The sequence below is a fragment of the Betta splendens genome, chromosome 24 (assembly GCF_900634795.4).
Source record: "Betta splendens chromosome 24, fBetSpl5.4, whole genome shotgun sequence".
Lineage (NCBI taxonomy): Eukaryota > Metazoa > Chordata > Actinopteri > Anabantiformes > Osphronemidae > Betta > Betta splendens.
Window position 1 is genome coordinate 2924559 of NC_040901.2, and position 16948 is coordinate 2941506.

The following is a 16948-nucleotide window of genomic DNA, read 5'->3' on the forward strand; positions in this document are numbered from 1 at the left end:
CATTCGTCTGCCAGAGTCTGTGTTCCTGTGAGGTAGAAAATGTTTAAAGCACAGGGAGAGAGAGGAGGAGAGGGTAGAGAGAGTTGGAGAGAGGAAATGAGGATGAGGAGAGGGAGGGGGTTGTTGGGCAGCGACCTTCGCAGCAGCGTCTGCAGTTGCATGTCGGCACAAAGTTGTCACTGATGGTGTGAGTCGGACGGTTACAAACAGCATTAGCTGTAGGCAGCAGGACAGCGTCCAGCAAAGCAGAATCGTATCATGATGTAAGATAAGTTTACAATCAGACTTCAAAAGCTTCCACAGAGTATCAAAGTGTGACAAGCATCTGTGGAGTCCATGTAGATGGTAACAGACACTCCTTCTGCTAGTTTACCAGCTTCAGTCAATGCGATCAACTCTGCAGCCAGAGCAGAGTAGTGTCTTAGCAAAGAGCCAGACTTCAAGACGGCCTCTTGATAGTAATGTTTAGCATGTTGAGTAAGGTTGTGTTGTATCTAAGCCATCGGGCTGTAGAAAGATGTGATCTATTCCAAAAGAATCAAAGACACAGTATGAGGACAAAAGAACAGAAGTCGTACAACCTGATCTCTCATCCACTGTTTGAGTGAAAGGTCGCGTAGGGTCAGATCAGGGAGACCCAAAGTAGGAGCCAACTGAAAAGCAAGCTTGAAGTCAGTGAACGTTGTTCAGCCCCAGACGTCCATGTGAGACAAGAAGTGGACGATGAAGACGTCTGCATCAGAACCCCGAGTGGGGCCTCAAAGACAGTAAAGTTAGGAACGAAAGTCCTACAATAAGAACAAAGACCTAGAAAAGACATCAGCTGTTTATACGTGCATGGTTTAGGCAGGTTTCAAATTGCTTCAACTCTGTTGGGTGAGATGGATTTGCCATCAGCTGTAATTACAATGACCCAGAAAAGCTGTGGTACCACCCTCAGCTTGAGGCTCAGGTTGAGGACATGCTCCAAAACTCCACACAGTTCGCCTGCGCAGGACTTTAGGAGTCTGGAGCTGATGCCGTCTGGTCCAGCTGCTTTCCTGGCCTTGATCTTCCTGAGCTCACTCATTTAGCTGTTTGTTCATCATTTTAAAATCACTGTGGGATTTTTTGAGCAAAAAGCGATTCCTCATTGCAAGCAGATAAGCATGAACATGAATTTGAGCGTGTATCAGCTGTAAGCGTGTTTCTTCATTGCGTGTATGAATGTGTGTGTGTGTGTTTGCGGTACCGTCTTCTACATCATGTGAAAAGGAACCGTCACCTTCCTCCTTCCCCAACCATCAGTCTGATGTGAGCGCCAGTGGGTGAAGCCTTTCGATGGGACAGTTGTTTCTCGATGACAGACCTTTTCCTGGATCCTCGCATGCAGCTCTTTTGGGCCAATCACGTCTGAAGCCTCTCCTGTTGTTTCAACCAGTGTCTGTGTCAGAGCACGTCTTCTCTGCTGTTGCTCTGTCCTTGTTTTCCTTTGATGATTGTCATAAGCAGGTGTCTGTGTCAGACACACACGCTTGTAGTAGCTGGTGAGTCTGATGAGCCCAGAACGTGATGGCTGCAGACGTTGTGGGGTCAGTGAGGCGTCCATGCTGTGGTCTGTGTCCTCCAGCTGCTGTGGTATCAGAGCTTCCACCCTGTTCTGGTTGTTGGTTGGCGCTTCTTCTCCTTCGGTTCTTCTGCTGATGGTGGGAAAGGAGTCCAGATCCGGATTTACCCTCATCACGCTCAGTTCTGCATTAGAATAGAGAGCATGATGATATGTGTGTGTGTGTGTGTGTGTGTGTGTGTGTGTGTGTGTGTGTGTGTGTGTGTGTGTGTGTGTGTGTGTGTGTGTGTGTGTGTGTGTCAGAGTGAAACAATTCTTCCCCAGAGTTGTTATCTCCTTTTTTTTCTGTTACTCTCATTCCTCTTTTGTTTCTTTTAGGGGTTTAGTTTTTATAGTTTTGCTTTTTCAAATCTCATCTTTTGTATCTAATTTTTCTTTTAAGGTGCATATGTCTTTTACACTAAGTGATTCTCCTTTTGAACCCATAACCAGTTTCCCACTCATGGAAACATGAAACGCACTAATAACCATATTTACTTTTTACTTTTGTAATGCTGCAGTCTGGTGGTGGAGACTTAGATCTGAACCCATCTTTCAGAGTCCCGGCGGTATCCTGCCTCAGATTTTTGTGTTCCGGCCGGAACCTTTTTGAAATTTCTCTTCCACGGACGTCTCCGTAGAAAGGGAACTGCTCAGATCAGCGACAGGGTTCTCGGAAGTGGTCCCTCACCGTCAGGCCCCTCTAAGACCCGGGTCCCTCGTATCTCAAAACCACTTCCCCCTGCAAACGCGCTCCGTCTGTCAGAAGCCGTCTTTTATTTCTTGTCCACACCCTTTGGACTGCGCTCAGATCTGCACACTGGTCTGTATCCTCAGTACAGACGAAAGCTCGGTTCCACGAGCCAACCCTTAGCAACCACCGTCTCAGCCACCAGGGCAGACTTTGACCTAATTAATTTTACCCAAATATTCAATTTTAAAATTAAATTGTTTGTTTGTATGTTCCTAATATTATATTTTGGATGTTTTCAGCCAAATAGTCATTTTAGAAGTATTATTATCTCTAGTCCTAATTATGTTTTCTTTTATGTTTTAGTATGGTAGGGGATGCTTTAGACTTAATTGTTATTTGCCTTACTTTCCCTAAATCAAATGATCAGAGCCAAGTAAACCCGAATACCTGAACACCTATACCTTTTTTTTCTTCAACAAGTCGAAACAAAACGGAATCTCTCTCAGCGAGCTGAGTAGAGGTTGGATTTTGTGTTTGTTGGATCTCGTCAGAGGCGATCCAGACGGGTGAGCAGTCCTCCCTGTTCTGAATGTCTGTAGAGGTTTGGAGGCTGAGCGACCCTAGTCCTCAGGACTATCGTCCCTGGTCACACCGTCCAGACGACCTGCAGCGGATCCTGTTTGTGGACGCCAATTTCTGTGGTGTAAATTTTCCATAAAGAAGCAGATGAGAGAGTTGTCCTTTTGTGCGATTCATTGAAATAATAAAGAAAATAAAAATAATGGGGAAAGCAAATAAAAAGCATGGATGTTGATCGTGCACATCAACAAACCAAAAACCAGCTGGGGAGATCAGTGCACACACCACGAAGGTGCGATGCAAAGAGCCCACGATCCGCAAGTTGCTTCTGCCTTTTAACCCCTTTCTCTGGCTCTGGTGGAATGTCTCTCTGCAGCAATGGAATTGTTTGCGCCACTTTATCTCGCTGTGAGTGAGAATGTTTGTTTTCTCACTTCTGCATCATCATGTCTTGTTATCCAAAGGAAGGAACACCGAGCTTCCAAGACAAGATGCATTGGCTTTAACAGCCTTGGGTCTGGTGGGGAGTCAGATAGGATGGAGCCAGAGTCCGGGTGTAAAAGACAAACATACACACATATATCATAAATTATTAGTCAGTCAAATGGAACATCAGATGTTTAGACTTGATGTACGACAGGGCGCAAGAGATTATTTGTTTGTGTAAGAATGTTCAGTATTGCACCTAACCAGCACATGACGACTGTGTTAGATAAGAAATAGCACAAGGCAAAATTTTTCCATTACAGAGTGTCAGCAAGACTAAAGAGAAATCTTTACAAGACAGTGGTGAGACCAGCTCTGCTCTGTGGGTTAGAGACGATAGCAGTGAAAAGAGACATAAGGCAGAGATGGAGGTAGCGGAAATGAAAATGCTGAAGTTCTCTTTAGAAGTGACAAGATTGGACAGAATCAGAAACGAGCTCATGAGAGGGGCAGCTCACGTTGCATGTATAAGTGTCAGATCGTCGTAGATGACGGACCCACATGCACAGCACAAACAAGCTTGGATGATGATAAAAAGGGATTTATTCCAGAAAGGCAGGGTCAGAGTCAGGCAAGGTCATTCACAGGTAAGCAACGGTTTACAATACAATGGGTCAGGCAGGCTCGGTTCCGCTGTTTTTCCATTTTTTTCTTGGTATCCTGAAGTTGGTTTCCAGCTCCTCTATCCACATGTGGCCCAAAACTGATTCTTCAGCAGAAAATCTGCAACTTCATCCAAGCAAAATCGGCAGCAGTGAAATTCAGCACAGGGATGTTCAGTTGTTCACATCGGCGCGTGGTGCAGACCAGCAGCTGCCTGCAGTCAGATCTCCCCGCTGTCTGCTGCCTCACTGTCAACTCATTGCCGGTGTTCTGTATTGACCACGTTGTCGTCATCTGTACACAATTTAAGTTTTACAAGAAACAACCTGACGTAGTTAGTACGTTACTCATGTTACACGTAAGTGGCTAAAAGAAAGTGAGGAGTGACTGAGTCTGCTCCTGAATTGCTATGCTCTGCTTTCAGTAAAGGATCAAATGTCAAACCTCTGCATTTTGTCTTCAGAGCCTTGACTGAGTTTAATATTCATTAACTAGAATTAAAAAAAAACACACAAACACTTTGTGAAATAAACTAACTTTAATGGGATTCGATCCCGCAACCACTTCAACAAAAGTAGAACATGATTCCACATACAGAACCACTAAACCATAGATGATGTCTCTTCTTTGTTAGGCATTAAATGTATCTAACATGCATGTAGTTGTCTCATGGAATAGCAGCACCCAAGTTAACTTGGAACCACTTTGACTTGATGTTACGATAAATCTAGTTGTTTTATAAAGTGTCTTCATTTACTATATTGGTGCCAGCAGCTGTCCTCTTCTGTCCGTGTTTACTGTGTTGTCAGATCACACATTTTTCTCGTCTTTTGTATCGTAAATGTGACAAACAGTCATGGTCACTTCGACGTTGTGCGAAGCAACCAGCAGCTTCTCATTCATACGTTTGGTCTAGTTCTACATATAAGCAACGCGGGATCACTATTTGTTTTCTTGTCCGTGAGCATTTCTGTATGACATACAGTTGTGCAGTAAGGTTGCATAGGCGCAGGCCTGTTAATCTCACTGCCACTATCCTGGGTGTCGGCCAGAACACAACTTCAAGGCCAGGAAGATATTAGTGATACAGTTGGAGCGGTGGAGAAGCAAGGAGGAGACGGAGATCAGTTTGGTCTCTTTGTATTTTTTCTAACACACACTAGGTGGGGTGTGGTCTTTAGAATTAATGTAAACAAACACACCCACAAAATCACCCCACAAAGTGACATAGGTGTCTGAGGCGCTAAAAAAAGCAGTTCACAGATCTACATCCAACAGAAGGAGGAAGATCGTCACTGAATGCAAACCTACTTCTCTGCTCAGACCAGGTTGAGCAGAGGAGTAGGATCAGCTGAGTCTCTCCTGGTCCTCCTGTGTAGTCCTCTTCCTCCTGCAGAGTAGACAGAGAATCAGACAGACGACCAGCAACAGACGCCAGAAAAGTGGACACAGCTGACCTTTGACCTGCAGTTTCACAGTTTTCCTCCGTCGGATGTTAGTGTTAAAGACCTCACAGACATATGTTCCCTCGTCTTGAACCTTTGGCTCCTTCAGGGTCAGACTGAAGTCTCCACTTGTCAGCAGGTCGGCCTTCATCTCTGTGCGGCCTTCGTAACCTGGGTCCTGTTGATCGAGTTGCTCAGAACCATCAAGATATATGTGGACCGGGTGGTTGAGATCTTCACGTCTCCACTCCACCACAACATCGTCAGGCAGGTTCTCTGTGGTTCTGAATGGCAGCAGGACAGACTCTTCTCCCTCCGCAAACTTCACTTTACAGACTGAAACACACAGTGTTGCCAGACATCCGATAATTATCGTATTTATGCGATAGTCTTGGGATTTGTACGATCTACGATATCGTATACAACAGTTTTGACACTGCTGTTTGTCATGTTTTGATTTTGTTTTTAACGACGTGCACATCATCAGAAACTCTTTTAAGGTGTAGCGCACAAATTATCCCCAGCCGGAACCGTTTTTACAGCAGCTGTTTGCACCCACTTTACCATTATTTGTTTTTTGTTTTTTGGAAATCTTTTACTAAAATGCCAATTTGTTGTTTTTTAGATGACCATCTATCCAAACCTCTTCTAGCTGTCCTTACAATTTCTCTGCACTCCAGCCTCATCTGTGCCATTTGAACGGGTCTGTTCTACAGCTGGAGAAGTTGTATCAAAAAAGCGTAGCAGACTCAATTTCAAAATATTGGAAAAGCTTATTTTTTTGTAAAAAAAATTGTAAAAAAAAAAGGCATTGTCATGCACAACATGTTCACTTAGATTTTCACGTTATGATACATGGTTATGTCGCATGGATGCCAGCGGCGCCCCTGCCCTCATTCCTTGATTGTTGCCAGGATGCTCTGGTGACTGGATGTGTTCACAGAGTCTGACCTGCCTCTGTGCTGTAATAAGTGACATTTCTACCTGACTGAACTGACCTTCGACATTAAGCCGTACTTCTTTCTTCCTCAGGATGTTTCCGTCCTCGCCGTAGACGGTGCACATGAAGGTCTCACTGTCGAAGTCGGTGGGGTGTTTCAGGGTCAGACTGAAGTCATTTTGTGTCATCTCTGTTCGACTACGGTACAACCAGAACTGATCTTCAGGTTGATCTTCAGGTTGGTCAGAACCGTTGTGAAACACATGGACCTTGTCAGACTTGTCCCCGTTTTTTCTGGACCACACCACTACAGCTGAGGGGACTGTGGTCCTGAACAGCAGAAGGACAGACTCCTGTCCTGGAGCTACTTTCACTTTAGGCACTGAAAAGCAAACAAACCACAACATCAGCTGACACAGACAGAAGTAGATGAAAATTGGTTTAACTGGTTCTAGTCTGAATCAGTCACTGTCACATCTGTCATGGACTCAGTCATTTAGTTATTGTTTCTGACAATTTACAGTTGTATGTTGTTGCCACTTCCTGTTTTCATCGCCTCTGAAAGGACCTTGCCATGTATTTTGACCTTCACCTGTCCCTGACCAAGTTTTTGCCTGAACCTTGTCTGAATCTGTTTTGCCTTTGTTGTGAATAACCATTGCTTGTCTGACTACGATCCATTAAACATCTACTTTTACCCAAGTCCATGCTGTGCATTTGGGTACTCATTTCGGAGGTTTGGTGACAACGTCATGACCGTACTGAAGCTTAGTCACTGACACAATGTCAGTGTTTGCTTCTGAACTTGGTCTAATAAACAGTAAACACAGTATAGATGTTTGACCTCACGTGTTTTATCTTTAATCCAACCTTATCCAGGGTGGAGACGAGAAGGTTTTTCCATTTTGTTTGCTTTCCATCTTCACATAAACTCACACATGAACTATAACCCCTGACATCTGACCCCTGCTGTATCAATACTGACCCCTGCTGGTGACACCGCTGGTTAACCTCAGACCTGCTCTTTTCAAACTTCAACCTACATTTTACCACCAGATCATATAAAATGACTACTTCAAAAAATGTGTGACCTCCTGTGACACGTCACTGACCTTTGACCTGGAGATGCACTTTTTTCTCCAGCATTTCTCCGTCCCTGTAAACACTGCAGGTCCAGGATCCGCTGTTGTCTTCAGTTGGGTTTTTCAGGGTCAGACTGAAGTTTCCCCATCTCATTGGAGTCACCTTCATCTCTGTTTGTATGTGATGATGTCCAGTTGGCTCAGAGTCAACCTCGTACGTGTGGACGATGTTGGTGTATTGGTACCACTCCACCTTGTTGAATCTGGTCAGGTAACGCATGGTTTTGCAGGGTAGCTGGACAGACTGAACCCCTGATTCAACATCCACATGGTAAACTGAAGAAAACAAACCATATAAGAAGTGATGAGAGCTAAGAACAGAGATTCCTCCTGATTGGTTCAGAGGGTTATTTGTATCATTTTCATGGGTAATGTGCTTGTAGCGACGTACCTGATATGATGTACTGATAGAAATGTATAACAACAGGCACAACAACTATTAGAACAACACTGATGACGACCAGGAGAGCTGTGACCCAGGAAGGAAACCACTCTGAGAAAAAGAACAAGCACAAGATGACCTCTGACCCCAACCAGGTGTGTGTTACTGCTGCTCTTCCTGATTCCACTGACCTTTGACTTGCAGCTGTACGTCTGTAACACGATGTTCTCCTCTTACACTAGTGATGGAGCAGGTGTAGGTTCCACTGTCAGACACCTTCAGCTGTGTCAGGGTCAAACTCAGGTCTCCAGTTTCCAGAGCGTCCGTCATCATCGAGGTCCGGCCGCTGTAAAGCTGGTTCTGGTCCTCAAATGCGTCGCCTTCTTTCTGATGCCGATGGACAGTTGAAGGTCTGAGGTCGTAGCGGCTCCACAAAACCGAAGGAGTCGGGTCGACATCAAAGGTGTGAAACTCACAGGGCAGCAGGAAGGTGTCGCCCTCGTAAATATCATCAGCTGATGCATGATGGGAAACTAGAGGACAGACAAAGTCTGTGTCACCAGCCTCACCTCGTGTTATTACAGTACTTGTGATCAGGCCTGGACATCTATCCCTGGTGACGTAGACCTGCATATAGGCTACAGTTCCTGTTTAATTCTGTAAACACAGACCTCCAACATAACAAACTGAAGAACATAGGACTTGACTGACTGCTTCAGTGGCACTGAGCTACTGGAAGAAACGGTGGATCTGACAAACTCTAACAAAAGTTTCAAATTCACAACAAAGACCGTTTTTCCTGTAATAATTTGAGGTGACCAGAAGTGAAAACATTAGAGGTTTCGCATGAGCTGAGCTCTACAGTGCATACTCACACAGCAGCTTTACATGTCGTAATGAACGGAGCATTAAATGCAGAGCTCAGAGAAGGACAGGTGTCATGTCAAAAGTTGACCGTCTGCCAGAAAGTGCAGAAAGCACCCACTGCTTCGTTAAAGACTACAGCTATTTTTTATATTAAATGCAAAAATAAATGTTAAATATAAATGTAAATGTAAACATTATATCTAAATGTAAATGTCAAATCTAAATGTTAATAAAAAATAATCTAAATGTTAAATGTTAATGTTAAAAGTGTGCTGAGTGTAAAACTGAATATTCATGACATGTGCAAGTAGACTTCACCCCTACCCTCAAAAAGCACTTGTAATGCTCAATAATATGTAATTCATGACGCGGACTCAAACAATGTGCACCCACATTTGACCTGGAAGTTTATAGCTTGCAAGTAACTTACAAACAAAGGCTAGCTAGTAAACTTAGCTAATTAATTCTTTTTCTGCATCTAACTAGTCACGCATACTTTCAGCTACAGAAACCATCCAAATACCAAATTCAGCTTTTTAAGAACAAGGTGGCTTCCATTTAACTTTTTAATATCATTCATACTTTTCAAGTTAAGATTTTTTCATCAAAATCTCCCCACTGAAAACCATTTTCAAATGCTTTTTAATATCTTTAATACTTTCTGATCTATACCATTTAAATATTGTGTGTTATTTGAGGAATTTGGAGCTTTTCCATCAGTGTGTATTGCATGAGCTAGAAATGCGTGATGTCACAGCTCGGGTGAGAGGACACATTTTTGAAGACAAAACTTAACTTGTCACTACGAACAGTTTTCACTCTATGGACATATTTTTTTCACACATTCTTAGTCACACTTATCTTCTTTCTAATGATGTGTCTGGTCAAGCCCTCAGACCTATACCTATACCTATAACTGTCTGTAGCTGATTTTCCCGCCTTTTGTCACCATGACAACTGTCACGATCTGGGTTTTGTTTCTTGTTGTTTCCTTGTCTTATTTTGGTTCCAGGTTCCATTTCTGGTTTTATTTTGGTAGCACTCCCGGTTTCTGTTTCTGTTCCTGCTTTACTTCCTGTTATCAGTTCTGTTCTCCCTAGCTCATTACCCACACCTGTCTGTAATTAGTTAATCACTCACCTGTGTATTTAGTCAGCTCCTGTGTCCTTAGTTCCCGGCCAGATTGTCGTGTTTCTTCAGAGTTCCGAGTTTCATTAGTGTCCCGTGTTTCTTGAGAGTTCCTAGTATCTTGTGTCTCCTGAGTGTCGTGAGTTTCCTGAGCGTCTAGAAGTTTCCCGCGTTTCGTGTTCCTCGTGTTTTGTTCCTGTTTTGCTTTGCACCGTGTATCCTGCCTGACCCTGGACTAACACTCTGACCGTGAGTTTGTCTTATCCCTGTCTGCACCAACCTGCCCAGCTCCATGTTTGTTCCGCTGGGAGGATTTCCTGCACTCATGCGGTCCCCCGTCTCCAGCCCAGTCGCGAGCTGTTCAGTCCCCAGTCCAACCGCGTTTTGCCCAGTCCCCAGCTCAGCCGTGTGTTGCCCAGTCCCCAGCTCAGCCGTGTGTTGCCCAGTCCCCAGCTCAGCCGTGTGTTGCCCAGTCCCCAGCTCAGCCGTGTGTTGCCCAGTCCCCAGCCCAGCGTGTGTTGCCCAGTCCCCAGCCCAGCCGTGTGTTGCCCAGTCCCCAGCTCAGCCGTGTGTTGCCCAGTCCCCAGCTCAGCCGTGTGTTGCCCAGTCCCCAGCTCAGCCGTGTGTTGCCCAGTCCCCAGCTCAGCCGTGTGTTGCCCAGTCCCCAGCTCAGCCGTGTGTTGCCCAGTCCCCAGCTCAGCCATGCTCCGCTCAGGCTCCAGTCGCCGTTCAGCCTCGCCACGCTCATGCTCTAGTGCAGCCCTGTCTCGCTCAGGATCCAGCCCCAGTCCAGTCGAGCCCAGCCCAGGTTTCAGCCCAGTCGAGCCCAGCCCAGGTTTCAGCCCAGTCGAGCCCAGTCCAGGTTTCAGTCCAGTCGAGCCCAGTCCAGTCGAGCCCAGTCCAGTCCCCAGTCCAGTCGAGCCCAGTCCAGTCGAGCCCAGTCCAGTCGAGCCCAGTCCAGTCGAGCCCAGTTCAGTCTCCAGTCCAGTCGAGCCCAGTCCGGGCTCTAGCCCCGCTCCAGTCGAGCCCAGTCCAATCGAGCCCAGTCCAGGTTTCAGTCCAGTCGAGCCCAGTCCAGTCGAGCCCAGTCCAGTCGAGCCCAGTCCAGTCGAGTCACGTCCAGGGCCCCGTTCAGTCGAGTCACGCCCCAGTCTGGTCCAGTCACGCTCAGTCCTTGTCCCAGTCAGAGGGCACCGTCCGTCTGACAACTGTTAGTTCCACCCAATCAGGCCCGACGTCTCCTCCGTCGAGCTCGGCAGCTGTAAGCAGTCATGCCGGCTCGGAGGGGACGTCGTCCCAGTTCCTGTCGGCCATGTTGCGGCCGTCCCAGTTCCTGTCGGCCATGTTGCGGCCGTTCCTGTTCCTGTCGGCCATGTTGCGGCCGTTCCTGTTTCTGTCGGCCATGTTGCGGCCGTTCCTGTTCTGTCGGCCATGTTGCGGCCGTTCCTGTTTCTGTCGGCCATGTTGCGGCCGTTCCTGTTTCTGTCGGCCATGTTGCGGCCGTTCCTGTTTCTGTCGGCCATGTTGCGGCCGTTCCTGTTTCTGTCGGCCATGTTGCGGCCGTTCCTGTTTCTGTCGGCCATGTTGCGGCCGTTCCTGTTTCTGTCGGCCATGTTGCGGCCGTTCCTGTCGGCCATGTTGCGGCCGTTCCTGTCGGCCATGTTGCGGCCGTTCCTGTCGGCCATGTTGCGGCCGTTCCTGTCGGCCATGTTGCGGCCGTTCCTGTCGGCCATTTTGCGGCCGTTCCTGTCGGCCATGTTGCGGCCGTTCCTGTCGGCCATTTTGCGGCCGTTCCTGTCGGCAATGTTGCGGCCGTTTCTGTCGGCCATGTTGCGGCCGTTCCTGTCGGCCCTGTGTGCGGCCGTTCCTGTCGGCCCATGTTGCGGCCGTTCCTGTCGGCCATGTTGCGGCCGTTCCTGTTTCTGTGGCCATGTTGCGGCCGTTTCCTGTTTCTGTCGGCCATGTTGCGGCCGTTCCTTGTCGGCCATGTTGCGGCCGTTCCTGTCGGCCATGTTGCGGCCGTTCCTGTCGGCCATGTTGCGGCCGTTCCTGTCGGCCATGTTGCGGCCGTTCCTGTCGGCCATGTTGCGGCCGTTCCTGTCGGCCATGTTGCGGCCGTTCCTGTCGGCCATGTTGCGGCCGTTCCTGTCGGCCATGTTGCGGCCGTTTCTGTCGGCCATGTTGCGGCCGTTTCTGTCGGCCATGTTGCGGCCGTTCCTGTCGGCCATGTTGCGGCCGTTCCTGTCGGCCATGTTGCGGCCGTTCCTGTCGGCCATGTTGCGGCCGTTCCTGTCGGCCATGTTGCGGCCGTTCCTGTCGGCCATGTTGCGGCCGTTCCTGTTTCTGTCGGCCATGTTGCGGCCGTTCCTGTTTCTGTCGGCCATGTTGCGGCCGTTCCTGTTTCTGTCGGCCATGTTGCGGCCGTTCCTGTTTCTGTCGGCCATGTTGCGGCCGTTTCTGTCGGCCATGTTGCGGCCGTTTCTGTCGGCCATGTTGCGGCCGTTTCTGTCGGCCATGTTGCGGCCGTTTCTGTTTCTGTCGGCCATGTTGCGGCCGTTTCTGTTTCTGTCGGCCATGTTGCGGCCGTTTCTGTCGGCCATGTTGCGGCCGTTTCTGTCGGCCATGTTGCGGCCGTTTCTGTCGGCCATGTTGCGGCCGTTTCTGTCGGCCATGTTGCGGATGTTTCTGTCGGCCATGTTGCGGCCGTTCCTGTCGGCCATGTTGCGGCCGTTTCTGTCGGCCATGTTGCGGCCGTTCCTGTCGGCCATGTTGCGGCCGTTCCTGTCGGCCATGTTGCGGCCGTTCCTGTCGGCCATGTTGCGGCCGTTCCTGTCGGCCATGTTGCGGCCGTTCCTGTCGGCCATGTTGCGGCCGTTCCTGTCCCTGTCGGCCATGTTGCGGCCGTTCCTGTCCCTGTCGACCAAGTTGAGGCCGTTCCTGTCCCTGTCGACCAAGTTGAGGACGTTCCTGTCCCTGTCGACCAAGTTGAGGCCGTTCCTGTCCCTGTCGACCAAGTTGAGGCCGTTCCTGTCCCTGTCGACCAAGTTGAGGCCGTTCCTGTCCCTGTCGACCAAGTTGAGGTCGTTCCTGTCGACCAAGTTGAGGTCGTTCCTGTCGACCCAGTTGAGGTCGTTCCTGTCGACCCAGTTGAGGTCGTTCCTGTCGGCCCAGTTGAGGGCGTTCCTGTCGGCCCTGTAGCGGTCGTTCCAGTCCCTGTCACCCTCGGAGCCGCAGCGCCTGCCGCAGTCCCGGCGGACCTCCAGGAGGGGGTCGCGCCAGCCGCAGCTCCCGGCGCACCTGCATCGGTTCCTGGCGGCCCGGCCCGGGCCGCATCTGCACCTGTCTTTCGTCGCGGTGGTCCAAGGAGGACGCCGCTGGTTCCTGTCTCTCGTCGCGGTGGTCCAAGGAGGACGCCGCTGGTTCCTGTCTCTCGTCGCGGTGGTCCAAGGAGGACGCCGCTGGGTCCAGTTTCTCGTCGCGGTGGTCCAAGGAGGACGCCGCTGGGTCCAGTTTCTCGTCGCGGTGGTCCAAGGAGGACGCCGCTGGTTCCTGTGTCTCGTCGCGGAGGTCCAAGGAGGGCGTCTCTGGTTCCTGCCTCGTCCTTGTCTCGGCTGCCGGACTGGTGGCCTCGCCCTCGGCGCCTCCTGCTGCGTGGATGGCGCTGCCTCCTGCGGCGACGTCCACCTCGACTCCTCAGCCCCTCGGATCAGCGTCCGCCTGGAGGACGTTGCCATTCGGGGTGGTCCTCGGGGACATCGGCCCAGTTCAAGGGCACTAAGAGTGCCACCCTGGCTCAGCGGCTGCCGAGCAGGATCTCGCCACGCCTTCACCCTCCGTGAAGGAATCCCTGATCTTCGTGTCTTCCCCGTTCGTGGACTTATGTGGACTCTTGTTTTGGCCCTCCTCTGGTCCTCCCTCCACCCACCCTGCTCGTGTGCCTTGAGGGGCAGGGATTCGGTCCCTCCGCCTGGGACCACCCTCCGCCCGCCCTGGTTTGGGGGGGGGGACTTCCGTGGGCGCCGTGGAAGGCGCCATAGGGGGGGGGGTACTGTCACGATCTGGGTTTTGTTTCTTGTTGTTTCCTTGTCTTATTTTGGTTCCAGGTTCCATTTCTGGTTTTATTTTGGTAGCACTCCCGGTTTCTGTTTCTGTTCCTGCTTTACTTCCTGTTATCAGTTCTGTTTTCCCTAGCTCATTACCCACACCTGTCTGTAATTAGTTAATCACTCACCTGTGTATTTAGTCAGCTCCTGTGTCCTTAGTTCCCGGCCAGATTGTCGTGTTTCTTCAGAGTTCCGAGTTTCATTAGTGTCCCGTGTTTCTTGAGAGTTCCTAGTATCTTGTGTCTCCTGAGTGTCGTGAGTTTCCTGAGCGTCTAGAAGTTTCCCGCGTTTCGTGTTCCTCGTGTTTTGTTCCTGTTTTGCTTTGCACCGTGTATCCTGCCTGACCCTGGACTAACACTCTGACCGTGACACTCTTATCCCTGCCTGTACCTTTACCGAGCCTGCTTGTGTACCGAACCCTGCCTGGACATTTAATCAGAGATTGCCTGCTCCCTTGTTTACCGCTTACTGAACACTTCCGTGTATGACCTGGACTGCCTGACCCTGCCTTATCTAATAAACCTGTGCTTTATCATAATCGTGCCTTCGTGCTGTGCATGTGGGTCCGCCGCCTGCTTCGAGTCTGACAACAACAGTACAGCTGCAGCTTTGACTGACAGGTCAAACTCCTGACGCCCAGTGTAGCAACTCTATGCATATTACTGATTAGGATTAGTTTATTACACTGTTTGATTGTTTAGTAATTAATCAGACGTTTCCTCTCAAGCTTTTCAAAGTCAAAATTTTTAGCTTTAATAGCACTATTATTGTTTTTGACAATTAGGTAATTATGACTAGTTAATGAGACCAGTTGACAGTTTAGCTATTAAGCACACGCATATAAGCCCCAATCCAGATCTCAAAAAAATCCCCAATCCAGACTAATATATAGCAATTACCTGCACAGGCTTCCTCCCCCATAACCTGTCAAAATAGAAGCACCATTCCAAATCTTTGGCTTTAATAGCACTATTTTAGCTTTTTACTGAGGTATTATGACTAGTTAATGAGACTACTTTGGTTTAGCTATAAAACACACACTCCTCCTCCAAATCCTTACAGAGTAAAAGCATCAATTCAGATCTTTAGCAAAAATAGCAATATTTCTGCTTTCAACTAGTTCATTGTGACTAGTTAAAAAGACAGGAGCTATGCGTACTGTTTGACGTGTTTGAGTTGGCGTCTCTGATCTGAGACCAGCGCTGTTTGAGGGTAGGGAAGGAGTCTACTTGCCCATTCATGAATATTCAGTTTTACACTCGGCCAACAGGGAACAGGGACAGAACAGTAACAGGGACAGGGAACAGGAACAGGAACAGGGAAAGGAAAGGAACAGGAACAGGACATGAACAGGGACAGGAACAGGACAGGGACAGGGACATTTAACATTTAACATTTAACATTTATATTTAACATTTAACATTTACATTTACATTTACATTTAACATTTATATTTAACATTTAACATTTAACATTTACATTTAACATTTACATTTAATATTAAACATTTACATTTATATTTAACATTTACATTTAGACTTTTGCACATTTAACTAAATGTGAGAAAACATGTTGTGTCATTTAGTTAAATGTGAGAAAACTAGTTATAGGTGCTACTTTTACATTTGGCACCCCATAGACGCCATGACGAGGTAGTGCGCGCTCCCGCACGGCAATCAATTTCTTTCCCTTTTCTGCACCGCAGGCAGCCTGACATGTTTACTGCTCCTCTGCCAGGGAGCAGCCAGGGGACGTAAAAGAAAACGCAAACTAACGGTACCATCAGCTGATGCGCCTGGAGACATGTCGTTGATGCAGAACAGAACCAGGGTCCAGTAAAACAGGTTGATTCCGGTCATCATCGGGTCTGAGGAGATGGTCTTACCGAAATGGAGAAAAAGGCACAATACAAAAATCTTCATCCTCCATTAAAACACCAGCGCAGTCCAGTATCAAACAAACCTTATCAGGACGAGTTCACTTTCACTTTCTATTTTCAGTTTTCTGTTTGGCGCCTCCCACTGGACACTACAGGCTACTGCTGATAAACGGTGTTGAAGCTGGTCATTTTCTTATTTTTCCTATGCTCCTCACGCCTCAGTCTCAGACAGTGTTGCCAGATAGAAAATAATGAAATATCTGTTAAACAACTTTACCCTAATGCCGTCTTTGGGCATTTTTGTACATTTTGGCATTTTTTTTCCAATTGCTGATCATTTTGGCTGTGTTACAGCTACTGACATGATTTTTGTCAGAAGTGTTACTTTGTCTTTGAATTTTTCCAATCCATTTTCTTTTCGTTTCTTTTTGTCATTTATATAGAAGTTACACATTTTGAATACATCAAATTCTAGTGAAGAGACTGACCTTCATGGCCTTTTTTGCCACGTTCATAAAGACGGCTATAAAAGATCATCATACATCAATATTGTTTTTTTGCTTTTTTGTAAATCAGTTAAACAACTTTAGACCTGGTAAAACTACCAAGCTTATTTTTTATTACGATTTTAACCCTTCAAATGCCAGTTTTTCTATGTGAAGTACTGCTTATTTTTGATCAGAAAACCCAAAAACTACCAAAAACTAAAAAAACTAAACTAAATAGTAGGATGATGGGGTTTTGGTTGTGATTAGAGTTTTGGATATGCCAAAGATTAAAAACAAAACTGGTTTAATTGCATTAGTATTTTTATGTAGTGCCAGATACTCCCTCTGCAGACCTTTGTGGCCAAAAATGCCCCATAGACTTCAATGTACACTATGTTTTTTAATCTCACTGCCATCACACTATAAAACCATGCATTCTGTGATGTCAGCATTTCATCTGGAAGAAAGGTAGTGAAATTTGACATTTTTAAAGTATTTCACAAGATTCAGCCTCTTTTCCATTGTAGGCTGATGGGTGAATTTCATGTAATTTTCCCAGTCATATTAGCGTGTGATTACCAGGGGCCCCAAAACGAATTTATTGTGTGTGGTCAAACATTTTTAAAA

The 16948-nt window shown here is 47.6% G+C and overlaps 1 protein-coding gene across 3 annotated transcripts; it reads right to left on the reverse strand.

Moving 5' to 3' along the window:
* Window positions 1-4494: 4494 nt before the first annotated feature.
* Window positions 4495-16366, reverse strand: LOC129602908 (butyrophilin-like protein 2). 3 transcript variants are annotated; one of them, XM_029142001.3, is made up of 7 exons: window positions 15840-16366; window positions 8048-8389; window positions 7866-7967; window positions 7445-7750; window positions 6391-6714; window positions 5405-5728; window positions 4495-5337 (listed from the first exon to the last, which is right to left on the reverse strand). In XM_029142001.3, the coding sequence occupies exons 1-7, from the start codon at window positions 15874-15876 to the stop codon at window positions 5267-5269; spliced, it is 1506 nt and encodes a 501-aa protein (XP_028997834.1). In that variant the 5' UTR covers window positions 15877-16366; the 3' UTR covers window positions 4495-5266. The 3 variants fall into 3 exon arrangements, with proteins under 3 accessions (XP_028997834.1, XP_028997831.1, XP_055362233.1); XM_029141998.3 differs by having other exon boundaries at window positions 15735-16365; XM_055506258.1 differs by lacking the exon at window positions 15840-16366 and adding an exon at window positions 9864-10337.
* Between the last annotated feature and the right edge of the window lie 582 nt (window positions 16367-16948).

What these genes read in the sequence shown, in the direction of transcription:
- LOC129602908 (XM_029141998.3), bottom strand. Translation starts at nt 15,876, where the DNA reads ATGAAGATTTTTGTATTGTGCCTTTTTCTCCATTTCGGTAAGACCATC. An exon ending in CGTACAGCTGCAAGTCAAAG is followed by an intron (nt 7,968 to 8,047) that starts GTCAGTGGAATC and finishes TCTTTTTCTCAG; the next exon opens with AGTGGTTTCCTTCCTGGGTC. An exon ending in TGTGAAACTGCAGGTCAAAG is followed by an intron (nt 5,338 to 5,404) that starts GTCAGCTGTGTC and finishes TCTACTCTGCAG; the next exon opens with GAGGAAGAGGACTACACAGG.